Genomic DNA, 12,929 nt, shown 5'->3' with positions numbered 1-12,929 from the left:
TCAGCTACAGCAGCTTATTGTATGAATAGGCATATATATTTGTAGCCTCTACAAGACTATGCAGTTTTTTAGGGTATTGTGTTATTACCTTTTTTTGGGTACCACCTCTCTGGTGGCAGATTTGAGGTTCAGTAAATATTTTGTTGGTGGTTCAGAAGATTTTTGAATTTTTATTTATTTATTTTTTTTAATTTGATTTTTTTTTTGTGGGGGGGGGCGGGCGGAGAAAGAGTATGTGTGTGACCAGAAGAGGGACAGAGGGAGAGAGAATCCTAAGCAGACTCCAGGCTCAGCATGGAGCCTGACATTTGATTTCACAACCCTGGGATCATGACTTGAGCCGAAGTCAAGAGTCACACCCTCAACCAGCTGAGCCATTCATACGCCCCCTGTTGAGATTTAAACTCCCGAATTCCATTTCTAATGTATTGTATATATGGAAGGGTGGAAGAGTGCATCGTCGTGTTTTATTGCAGAAATACCGTGCAAAGGACACAGTCATTCTCCATAACTTGCTGTGATGAGAAAAATGTGCTTACACTCCAATTCTTTCCTATCTCTCAGAGTGATAGTTGCTTCAGATTGACCAGGGTTATGCTTTTACAGGAGGCATTCTCATTTGAGGATTTATCTGTGGACTTCACCCAGAAGGAGTGGCAACTCCTGGACCCCAGTCAGAAGGACTTATACAAGGATGTCATGCTGGAGAACTACAGCAGCCTAGTTTCGCTGGGTAAGAAGAACTTCCTGGAGGACCTCAGACTATGCCTAATACCTTACTTGTTTAGTTGCTGAGAGCTGTGGGGGTTCTGAATTTTTTAATGGTTTTGAACCCGAATTCAGGAGATTAAAAGTTCCGTGCACTGTGACACTAGGGAAAACATCTGGACCTGCCTTCCAATTACGAAGGCTTATTTTCTTTATGCGTCCTCCGAAACTTACCGCATTCATGGGGGGTTGGCACCTAATGCGAGGAAATGGCTATGTTTCACTTGCTTCTTCTGTGTTGAATTACTTACAGAGCAGTTTTGTATAGCAGGTACAGTTCTGCTCCTTTTAAGTCACTTTCCCAAGGACTGACAGCTAGTCATTGAAAGGGCCTGGATTTGAACCCAGGCTGATGGGCTCAGGAGCCTCTGAAGCATGTAATGGTTTCGTATTTGGATTACAGAAGTGAACAATCTTAGAACCATCAGCCACCAGGGAGACCCCTGCTGTTGAGAATTGTTTAGTCTGTTCATACACAGATGGGTACTTCACTGGGCCGGTGTGATGCCAGATCTTTCTGGTTCTTCGGTGGCCCTGAAGCCCAAGCAGTCAGGGTCAAGGCTTTTGTGTTTTCCCCTGAACAGGGTATGAAGTTATGAAACCTGATGTCATCTTCAAGCTGGAGCAAGGAGAAGAGCCATGGGTGGGAGATGGAGAAGTTCCAAGTGCAGACTGCTCAGGTGCGTGTGAGAACCGGCCAGAAATTCAGTCTCAGTTGGTCACTGGCTGATGACATCTCTGAAATGTGCTTTAGAGAGCTCTTTTCACAATCTCTGGCCCCGTGGTGGGGTTTCAGAACACCTGATGTGAGCCACTTTGTGTCTTTAGGTGTGGCTTCTTTGCTTCCAGCTTGTTTAGGCCATGAACTACTCCCTGTCTGCCAAGTCTGGAACTTTGGCTTCTTTCATATTCTGACATGTTTAATCTTCTGTTCTCTGCTCACCTACGGTTAGACACGTCTGCTTGTACAGTTAGGAGGTTTCTTTCTCGCCTCAGTGGGGTGTCTGATGCCCAGAGAAGTACCCCGTGGGCCCACTGCACTCCATTCAGCCTCTGTACAGCTGAGAACAGTTGCTTGTTCCTCCCAAACAATTGGTCCTTTTTCTCCCTTTTTAAAATTAGGTTCTGTTGTACTTTTCCTGTAGATTGGATACCACGGAGTACATTGAATGGTCTCTCTCTTATTTAAGTTTTTTTGCCCTTTGGAAGTTATCTTTTTAACTTAACTCCTCAATGCACACTTAAAACTAGGCCCATGATGTCCCATAGGGACATCTGAATTATCCAAATAATTGGATTTGGAATTTACTTCACTTACTGAAGTATCCAAGTTTCTAGATAGGTGTAGAATCTAACCTTCTTTTATAAGTTCAGGCTCCCTCGAAATCACCCCCTGAGATACGTATCTGAGTGGCACTGCGGTGGGAGGAAGGGCGTTGATATGGGGGTGGGGAGGGAATGGCAGTGCCTGTGATGGAAGGGTGCTCACCTGTGGCGGCTGCCTGGACCCCCCCGAGGGACCAGGAAGCCGGTCACCTGCTAATGCCCAGTGCTCAGGGCTTGAGCGTTGCTCTGGGGGCGTTCGTGAATTCTCCAGAATGCCCAGAATCCCTGCACACAGACCAAGAATGCGCTTGCAGCTTAAGGATTATTTTGGGCAGAGAGAGATGGGTGCCTGGGGTGGGCCCCACAGTCTTCCCAGGGTGCAGGTGCCATCTGAATGTAGCTGAGGCATTGCCAAGAGTCTGCTACAGCCTATAGCCTCTTCTTTCAGGCTCTCCACTGTGTGAATCTGTGCAGCCTCTCCTGCTGTTTATACCCTCTTCCTCAAATTCATGGTCAACTCCATTTGAACATTTCTCAGTGTTTTCAGACGAAATACTTACTCTTCTCTGCATCTCCGTTTGATTGTGCTGTGTTTTATCTTAATCCTTTCCACACAAACTCTGTTTTCACATACACATTCATACACATGGAATGTTCCTTGACTGTCCAGCTCAGTTGGTCTCACTTTTTTCGGAAGTCCCATTCCAGACCTGATCACAGGCTGGGTAATATTCTTTAGTTGGTTGGTCTCTGAGCTTTGTGTGCATGCACAGACACAGGCTTATAGTCTTATACCCAGCTCTGTGTCAGACAGGATTCATTCTGCAAATTCTTCTCCACAAGCCCATTGTTCTAATACAGGTGTTTTTAGCCAGGTGTGCATTAGATCACATGGGGATTTGATTCAGTAGAGTGGTGTATACGTATTTTAAAATGCAGTATTCTAGAACTGGAATTTGTAGTTTGAGAAACTCTTGTGATTTTTTTTTTTATGTGCCCCTCTCTCATTGATAGCCACCACTTGAGTTTCTACTAAAGTGATTAAAAAGTAAAATACCTGGAAAATACCATACAGAAACATAGAACTTACTTAAGAAGTGACATTTGCATCCAATTTTTTTAACTCTGCATTTAAATAGTGAACATTTATGTTTCACTGCAATGTAGCGCAAAGTTAGTTGTCAAAATTAACAAGGCCCGCACTTCAGGGTCCCCAAGAACACCACTATGCTCAGAGGTTCAACGGGACTGCGGATGTTGTAGGAATGGCTAAGATTTATTACAGTGACATAATGACACATAGCTGCATCACCATGGAACGGGCACAAGCAGAGTCTGGAGGAATCCAGGTGCAGGTTTCCTGTGCTGCTCCCTCCATGAGGGTGACACAGAGCTCACTTCTCCCCCAGCAATGAAAATGCAGTAGTATGTGTGGTATTTCTGCCCAGGAAAGGTCACTAAAGACCCAGCACCCAGGGTTTTATTGTGAGCTGGTCAGAGGCACCTCTGCCTAGCACTTCAGCTAGGAGTCCAGCATTTCAGACTCCCAGGAGACCAGGTACTCACCATAAACCACGTGGTTCGCACACAGTCCACCACAGGGAGCTCCTTTTATCAGCTGGGGAATGGTAGGAACACTCCAGAAACCCAGGTTCCCAAATGCTAGTAGCCAAGAGCAACCTTGCAAGTAGTCGTGTGTGCATAGTACTCTCAGGCCTGGTGCCAACTCTTTTCTGCACAACAACTTTAGCAATTCATAGAAAATTGAATATGTGTTGATTTCTCTTATTATTTTTAAGGTATTGTGCTGGATGGTGTGGGTATTCCTTGTCTACACAGTGCTTACTTTCTCACGGGAGGATAAAAGTGAACAAGTTTTCAAATAACCAGGGTAAAACCGAGATCCTGAAAGTGCTCTTATAGAAATAAGGTAGATAATAATATGGTAGAGAGAGTGTTAGTCTGCTCAGGAAGTTACTCCCATAGTTTTGGAGGCTGGAAGTCCCAAGATCAAGGTGCCTGCGTGATTTGGGTTCTGATGAAAGCTGTTTTGCTGGCTTGTAGCAATGTAGCTCTGCCCTCATATGGCCTTTCCTCATTCATGCATGTGGGTAGATTAGGGGCCAAGGAGTACTCTGGTGTTTCTGATAAGGATACTAATCTTTTTGAATCAGGGCCCTGCCATTATGATCTCATTTAACCTTAATTCCTTCCTTTGGAATCTCATTTCCAAATACAACCACACCGGAGGTTAAAGCTGAAATACATAAATTTTGGGGAATGACACAAACATTTGATCCATAACAGGGTCATGTGGAGAAGGCAACTCTAGACATGAAGACTGAAAGGAACAAGCTATCTGAATTAGGAGAAAGTGTTCCTTAAAGGAATGACAAATATGGGGGTGCCTGGGGGGCTCAGTCGGTTAAGCATCTGACTCTTGATTTCAGCTCAGGTCATGATCTCATGGTTTGTGAGTTCGAGCTCTGTGTCAGTCTGCTCTGACAGTGCAGAGCCTGCTTGGGGTTCATTCTCTCTCTCTCTTTCTCTCTCTGCCCCTCCCCTGCTCGCACTCTCTCTTTCTCAAAATAAATATTAAAAAAAAGGAATGATAAATGTGAATGTATTAAGTCAGGAAGGGACTTAGTTACTTAGAAAGGCCTTGCCTCAGGGAGATAGGGGTTGGGGAGTGTGCGGAAACTAGATCATACATCAACTTGTAAGCAATAGGAAGGAGTTTGAATTGATTCAAACAGTTTTAAATTCTAATAAAATTATCTGATTTGTATTTTAAAAAGCTTAACCTGACTGCAGAGTAGAAAATTAACGGGAAGCAGGGAAACCAGTTGGAAGGCTATTTTACGGAGATATTGAGATGGATTAAATTACAGCAGAGAGGAACACCTGGGTTGCTCAGTCGGTTGAGCATCTGATTCTTGATTTCAGCTCAGGTCATGATCCCGGAGTCATGGGATTGAGCCCTGCGTGGAGCCTGCTTGTGATTCTCTCTCTTTCTCCTTCTGCCCCTCTTCCTCACTCATGCTTTCTTTCTCTCTAAAATAAAAAATAAAGTACTTAAAAATAAACAAGCTACAGCAGAAAAAAGTGGTGGGGAGAGTTGGGGTATCTGGGATATACTACAAATGGTCAAACATGAAGCAAACCCATTTTTCTAATGGGGAAAAATTAAAGTTGGAAGAAGTTGGATACAATTTCCAAATGTGTATTTAGTTTAACAATGTAACAGTTAAAGGAACAAAATTACAAGTTTAATTTGTAAGTACTCATTTTCTGTTCTCACGTTTCCTGTTACCACTTTATTCAAACTTGTAAGGTACATCTCAAAGCTAATATTTCTGTAGTAGACTTTTGATTTTAACCCCCAGACTTCATTTTCCTTCATTCTTCTCAACTCAGTAATGAACACCATAATCCACTGAATTGCTCAAACCCCAGTCTTAGGGTTCATTCTTGATTCCTTGCTTTCCCTTATTCCTTACATGTCAAATCCATCAGCAAATCTTGTTGACTCTACCTCCTGAATGGATATGGCCAACAGTAAGTTGTGGGTTTCCTGCAAATTTATTACCCTTGATTGACATTTAAGTCTTTAAAAAGTTTTTCACATTACTGGTTGGCTTTCATACCTGTGGGTAAGAGCTCAGGAAAAATTCCAAGTGTTGATTATTAGTGAAAAATAAGCCTTTTGAAGAACACTTATAACAGTGGCCTAAGTGGTTATGTTGTGAGAATAATGACAAAAGAGCTATATAATAAAGGGCAAATTGAGAATATTTGAAGAATGGGAACTTGTATCTTAAGATATTTTCAGTGAAAGAACACATAGATTGTGAGGTTTTGTGCCTAAACACGTTAGATGAAAAATGGTGTGCTCCACGAAGTGGCTCTCTTGGTGATAATGCTGAAAATGTTTCTGGTAAGTTTAAAACGTTCAGAAAATTTTAAAATGGGAAAAGGGACAAATATGATTTCTCATTCTCTAAGCTTGTAATGGCTTTAGTAGTTACTCTGTCAACCTGTTAATTTTCTCTATTTGTTTTCTTTTCCATTACAATTAAGTTGCGCAAGGTCAGGGGCTTGTTTCCTGTCTCTTGCGATTCGTGCTCCACCTGGGGCACAGTGTGTACTCAGTAGGTGTTGAGGAAATCATTTCCTCACAATATTGGATCAGTGCTTCTTCCAACCTCCTTTCTTTGTTCCTCGTTGCTCTTGATATATTTTTTACATTCTCTTACTTTTTATAAACTTATATTTGACCACAATCACAGGTGACATAATATATTGCCTGTATGTCATTCCTATTTATAGCATTTTATTTTCTTTTTTTCCCCAGTACCTAGAGGATAGACCTTCTACCTGGGACTGGGAAACGGCCTTCCCCAGCATTCATCCCCTTACATAGCATTGCTGGTTTTTCATTTAGGAAAGACAACCACAGAAACATTCACAGGTTTTTATTTCTTTGTAGAACAAGACTTGCAAGGAAATGGTCACATGACGTGGCGCCAGGATGACCAGGAGAAGCTTAGAAATCTGAAACAGGATCACGAATGTGATGCATTTGGAAAAAAACTCAATCTGAGCATGAACTTTGTTCCTTTAAGGAAATCAAACAGTGAAGATAATGTAGATGGATTATTTTTAAAACATCATTTAGATTTACTAATTCCAAAGGCAGATTATGGAAAGACAGAATCGGATGGTTTCAGTGTATTTGATAAGTTGTTTCTCGATACCAAGCCTGAAGAAACTGATGCTTGGTTAAAATACTATGAATATGATAAATATGATAAAATTAGTTCTAAGAAGTCACAGATTATCATATTTCACAGAACTCGTCTAGGGGAGAAACTCTATGAATGCAGTGAATGTAGGAAACGCTTCACTAAGAGATCAAGTCTCATTAAACATCAGACCAGACACATAAGGGAGATAGCCTATGGCTGTGGTAAGTGTGGCAAAACCTTTCCCCAGAAGTCACAGTTTGTTACACATCACAGGACTCACACAGGAGAGAAACCTTACAATTGTAGCCAGTGTGGGAAAGCCTTCTCCCAAAAGTCACAGCTCACATCCCATCAGAGGACACACACAGGAGAGAAACCATATGAATGTGGTGAATGCGGGAAAGCCTTCTCCCGGAAGTCCCATCTCATATCACACTGGAGGACACACACAGGTGAGAAACCCTATGGGTGCAACGAATGTGGAAGGGCCTTTAGTGAGAAGTCAAATCTTATTAATCATCAGAGAATTCATACAGGAGAGAAACCTTTTGAATGCAGAGAATGTGGGAAGGCCTTCAGCAGGAAATCACAACTCGTTACACATCACCGGACTCACACAGGAACAAAACCCTATGGGTGTAGTGATTGTAGAAAAGCCTTCTTTGAGAAATCAGAGCTCATTAGACATCAGACAATTCATACTGGAGAGAAGCCCTATGAATGCAGTGAATGTCGTAAAGCATTCAGAGAGAGGTCAAGTCTCATTAACCATCAGAGGACTCATACAGGAGAGAAGCCTCATGGGTGCATTCAGTGTGGGAAAGCCTTCTCCCAGAAGTCACATCTCATATCCCATCAGATGACACACACAGGAGAGAAACCCTTTGTATGCAGTAAATGTGGGAAAGCCTTCAGCAGGAAATCTCAGCTTGTTAGACATCAGAGAACTCACACAGGAGAAAAGCCCTATGAATGCAGTGAGTGCGGGAAGGCTTTCAGTGAAAAATTAAGCCTTACTAATCATCAGAGAATTCACACAGGAGAAAAGCCTTATGTGTGCAGTGAGTGTGGGAAGGCCTTTTGTCAGAAGTCTCATCTCATATCACATCAGAGAACTCATACAGGAGAGAAGCCCTATGAATGCACTGAATGTGGGAAAGCTTTTGGTGAGAAGTCCAGTCTCGCAACTCACCAGAGAACTCATACAGGAGAGAAACCATACGGGTGCAGGGATTGTGAAAAAGCCTTCTCCCAGAAGTCACAGCTCAATACTCACCAGAGAATCCACACAGGAGAGAAACCCTACGAATGCAGTCTTTGCAGGAAAGCTTTCTTTGAGAAATCTGAGCTAATTAGACATCAGAGAACTCATACAGGAGAAAAACCTTACGAATGCAGCGAATGTGGGAAAGCCTTTAGGGAGAAGTCAAGTCTCATCAATCATCAGAGAACACATACAGGGGAGAAACCCTTTGAATGCAGCGAATGTGGAAAAGCTTTCTCTCGGAAATCACACCTCATACCGCACCAGAGGACACACACTGGGGAGAAGCCCTACGGATGCAGCGAATGTAGGAAGGCCTTCTCTCAGAAGTCACAGCTTGTTAACCACCAGAGAATTCATACAGGAGAGAAACCTTACCAATGCCATGAATGTGGGAAAGCCTTCTCCCAAAAGTCACAGCTCATTAATCACCAGAGAACTCATACAGCAAAGAAATCCTAGGATTGGAGTTAATATTAGTCTTTGGCAGAGACCTTACCTCTTTGTACTTCAGAAAATGCAGTTATGGTAAACCTTTCAAATAAATAGTCACATCACATTGTAGGTCTGAGTAATCTTTTAGGGTAGGAACTCTAAGTGAGGTTATGTAGGGAAAGTTTTCAGCTGATTAACATGCTTATATAGGAACTCATGGAGTAGAATGAGCCTATGAGATGCAGTGGCTTTTAAAAGCTTGGCAAGCATACAGTAGGAAATTAATAGCAAAGATGAGTACTGTGAACATCAGAAAGCTTTGCAGAGGCCACATCTCATTAGCTGTTGGAAATATGCCCACTGGGGTAAACCCTAATCCAGCAAATGAAGAAAAATCCCATGAATGTGGCAAGTGAGGTAATATTTCCATCAAGAATTCACAGCTCATTGTGCATTAAAATACTCTCAGGAATGAAGCTCTGTGAAAATACTAAATATGGGACACTCTTCAGCAGGTAATCCAACCATATTTTTTTGGGTGGGGGGGATTTACATTGTGGGTAAGCCTAATGATTGAAAGAAATGGGAAACGTGCCCCTAGAAATAAGGCTATAAAGGGAAGCCATACATTTTTTTATAGACGTGGTTATTAGAAACCCCATACTGATGATTGACATGTTCATTCTGAAGTATGAAGTTTTAAAAATATGTGAATAAATTGAGTCATTGAAACATCTAGATAAGACATTTCTCAGTGGTATTTATGGTTTATTTTCCTGTGTCACACAGTGTGTCTCATATTTTGGAATCACATATGATGATGTAATTGTGAGCATGAAATGCACATACCTTGTAGTAGTGCCTCTGATGTCAGGACATAATCACATGCCGCTGGTTTTTCTGTTTTAATGATACTATTGAAATGGCAATTGGTATAACATGTCTTACTGTTAAGTACGCAGCTTAATAACACCACATCTCTTTTTTTTCCTTATGGCTTGTTGGCATATAAACGGGTCTGTGGTTGCTGATGTTTCTCTTCCGTTATGAAAGCCAACATTATATAAAGTCTGCAATCTCAGACTCAAACAATTTACCTAATACCTGGTTAACGAGTATTCAAAGACAGGAACGCAAAACGCAATAGTGACTCGTTGTGTACTGAGTGAGCAAAAGAAAGGCGTGTGAATTGTGTCACACAGCACTCGAGCTAAATGGCAGTAGTGCTGTCCAGGTGTTCTCATTCAGTGTGGTGCCTTTGTGCATCCAGTGTACGTACATCAAGTGCTGTGTGCCCAAGTACAGCTTGTATTTAAGTTACTCTGATGAAATATGCTGTGTGCTATTGTTTTCAGTGTTTCATAAGATATTTTGTGGAAAAGCTAGGGGGAGAAACCAGTTATTTAGGGGTCACTTTCAGAAAATGTAAAGTATAGATTTTTTTGTGCTGAGAAATATATTTTTGATGTATTCAAGGAAGTCTATTTTACCTTCCTGCACATTTCTGTGATGTCCGGACAGGTATTAGGAAGTAGGCCTTTCACTGCTTCATCATTTGAAGTATCTGTGCTTTGCCTCTCTTCACCAGCTGCACCGTGCACATGGTGATCCTGTTGTGAACCTTTCATTGTAAGCAGGGCTCGCTTTGACAGTGCATGAACCACCCCTTAGCTCAGGTGGAACTTTGCAGTGATCTTTATAATGATCCTTGACAAAGTGTATAGTATTCTTTGTATGATGGTGAAATTCAGAAAAGTCCTGACTTTGATTCCAGACTTGGGAAAATCAAGACTTCTTTCATGCACAAGTTGCTTTGTCTGCACCTTTGAGTTTACCAGTATTCTTCCCTGTAATTACCAATTTTACATCATTGTTGAAAAATTGGGAATTCAATGAGAGTAATTTTCTAATCCACTACACCAGGATGGTAATTTTAAAAGTATCTAACTTCCCAAATTTTTATTCATGCTCAAACATATGGACTTCCTGCTTTTCTCCCTCAAACCTGAAGGGGATTTTATCAACTTCATTTGTAAATGAATAGTTATAGGGTTATGTTTTACTTTGTAGATTCTCCCATTTTTAAATTTTTCTCTCTCCTGATTCTCTTCCCTAGTCCCAGATATTGATTCATTAGTTCTTGGATTGAGTTTGGAGTCTGTTGTCTAAAAATGACCTAATTTTTCTCACTTCAGTTCTAGATTGTTCCATTTACTATTAAGGAGTTAAACCCAGTAGTTTACTCTCTAGATAACCGAACTTTGGCTTTAGCCTACTGGTTGAATACCGAAGAGCAGATTTTTTCCTTAGGGGTCAATGTGTCAGTCATAGGGAGTGCTAACGCTGGCAACAGAGGCCTTGTTTATCAAAATACCTTACGTGGAGACCCAGGTATGCTGAGTAGAACTCACTGGGTACTCTCTTTCTGAAGAGGGGTCTTTGATTCTGAAATTAGATATTTTCAGTGTCCACGTTTTAAATTACCTTGGTAAACCACAAAAAAACACGAGTCCCCCCATTTCCCCTACCACAAATCCCACATCAAGAAGAAAGCTGGTTTTGATGCTAAGAGGGATTTACTTGCAGCTTCATGGAGCATAGTAGCTGATGTTGGTAGAATGCATAGGGAGAGCATCCCCTCCCTCCTCTTTCACCACCCAGGTTCCCCCACTGTCCTGGAAGACAGTTCTGCCAAGGACAGTTCTACTGTATTCCTTTTACTAAGTAATGGATCATTTGGAGATCAAGTCTGTGAGTCTTGGGGAGTGCCTTTCTATTCAGTGTTTCTTTGTGGGCTTTTGTAATCTGACACCATTCTCTCTATGGATCCAATGTTCTGGGTATTTTGATCTCAAGATCATCGCCTGTAGAACCTGAGGTGAAATAAACCCAAAGAATATCCAATTTATCCAGCAATACCTGTACCAATAGAAGAATATAGATCAGTGGGCATCTGGAATCTACATCCGAGGCTTCCCTCATTTGGCCGTTTATTCCAGCAGTATATGCTCAGGTTGTCAGCTCTGCTGGGCTCATGAGTCTACAGATACTGTACCAGCAAGCTGCTAGGTGTTCAGCACCTAGTCTGGCCTATGCTGATGTGCTAACCCAACCACGACCCTTGTAGCTGTATGTATAATTTCTTGCACCTTGCCTTCATTCTTTTTTTAGTCCATTTTCCACACTACACATAGTATTTTAAGGTGCAATTCTGATTATACACTTCTGTGTTGAAACAGCAGGTAGCTAATTGTGGACTTAATGAGGACTTCTGTATGAATCCGGCCTATCCATCATTTCTGAATATCTTTCCTCCTGCACAGTACTTTTTGGCCTCCTTGAACTACTTGCAGTTCCTTCGTATTTCTACAATCTCACAAGTCTCCTGTCACTGAAATGCCCATGTTCCTTATTAATGCTTGGCCATCCTTTATGAACAGCACATGTGTTTGTCACTGTGGTAATACAATCATCGCATGTCTTGTCTTTTCCATTAGAAAGCTTCTGGAAACCCGGGACTATCTTGTTTGTCTATACGGTTTTAGCAACTGAGGTTGTAATCTATGAACGTGGGTGCTCACGGTGGCTGCTTTCCACCACATCGGGAAGCATAGTCTGCAGTGAGGGAGAAGAGTGAAGCCTGGAAGCTTATTCCGGGACCTGGTTCTTGTCCTAATGTCCAGACTCACATCTGCCCTTTTCATGCCTCGGTTGTTGCATTCTTCTGTGAGATATCCCAAATACCCTTCTAATAAATTCTCATGCTTGCTTCATCTGGTTCAAGTTGTGTTTGTGACTCACGACCCAAACGTTCCTAACACGGGAGGTTAGGCTGTGCGCTAAGTTGGGTGCTCTGGAAGTGGATCCTGAGATGCAGTTCGGAGTGCAAGGTGTTTATTGAGGATCAGCATCTGTGGGGTGATGGGAAGATGAATAGGAAGGGGTGGGTCGGAGGAAGAAGTCAGGCTGGACTGAGGCTGGTGAGACCCTGGCCACACCAGTAGGAAGCTCGGAAGGAAGTGCTGCTCGCGAGTGTCTCCCGTGGGGCCAGGATGGTCAGGTCTCCGCATCCCCGAGGAGCTCCGTCACCAGGGGCCTGTTGCCCTGGGAAGGGGAGCATCCCAAGTGAATCTGCTCTCTTTAACTGAGACCAACTCCACAAACTCCGGCAACTGGGGGCAGTCAGCTGACCACTCCCTGCTGCTGAGCAACAAGTCCTTCCCTGGAGAAGGTTGGGTGGCCTCACTCTGGGCCCACAGTCCATCCCACCACTGCTGAGTTCCATTTTCCCGGCGTTAGGTCTGTCCAAGGAGAGACTGAGGAAACAAAGTTCGCTGGGACCAACTGGTCCCTCCTGATGCTGTTGTTTTCTCTCACCTGTGAGCTAT

The 12,929-nt window shown here is 42.6% G+C and overlaps 1 protein-coding gene across 5 annotated transcripts in view; it reads left to right on the top strand.

The window, feature by feature from the left end:
- ZNF84 (zinc finger protein 84) overlaps nucleotides 1-12,314 on the top strand; it is a 29,512-nt gene extending 17,198 nt beyond the window's left edge. For all 5 annotated transcript variants that reach the window (XM_042961632.1, XM_042961631.1, XM_042961629.1 and 2 more), the window contains 3 exons: nucleotides 607-733; nucleotides 1,353-1,448; nucleotides 6,584-12,314. In XM_042961632.1, the coding sequence (XP_042817566.1) occupies nucleotides 607-733; nucleotides 1,353-1,448; nucleotides 6,584-8,568 (2,208 nt within the window). In that variant the 3' untranslated portion in view covers nucleotides 8,569-12,314. The remainder of the gene's footprint in view (nucleotides 1-606; nucleotides 734-1,352; nucleotides 1,449-6,583) is intronic.
- The last annotated feature ends 615 nt before the right edge of the window (nucleotides 12,315-12,929 follow it).

The sequence above is a fragment of the Panthera tigris genome, chromosome D3, assembly GCF_018350195.1.
Source record: "Panthera tigris isolate Pti1 chromosome D3, P.tigris_Pti1_mat1.1, whole genome shotgun sequence".
Taxonomy (NCBI): Eukaryota; Metazoa; Chordata; class Mammalia; order Carnivora; family Felidae; genus Panthera; species Panthera tigris.
The sequence above is the reverse complement of the archived record's forward strand: the minus strand, read 5'-3'. Positions and strand labels throughout refer to the sequence as shown.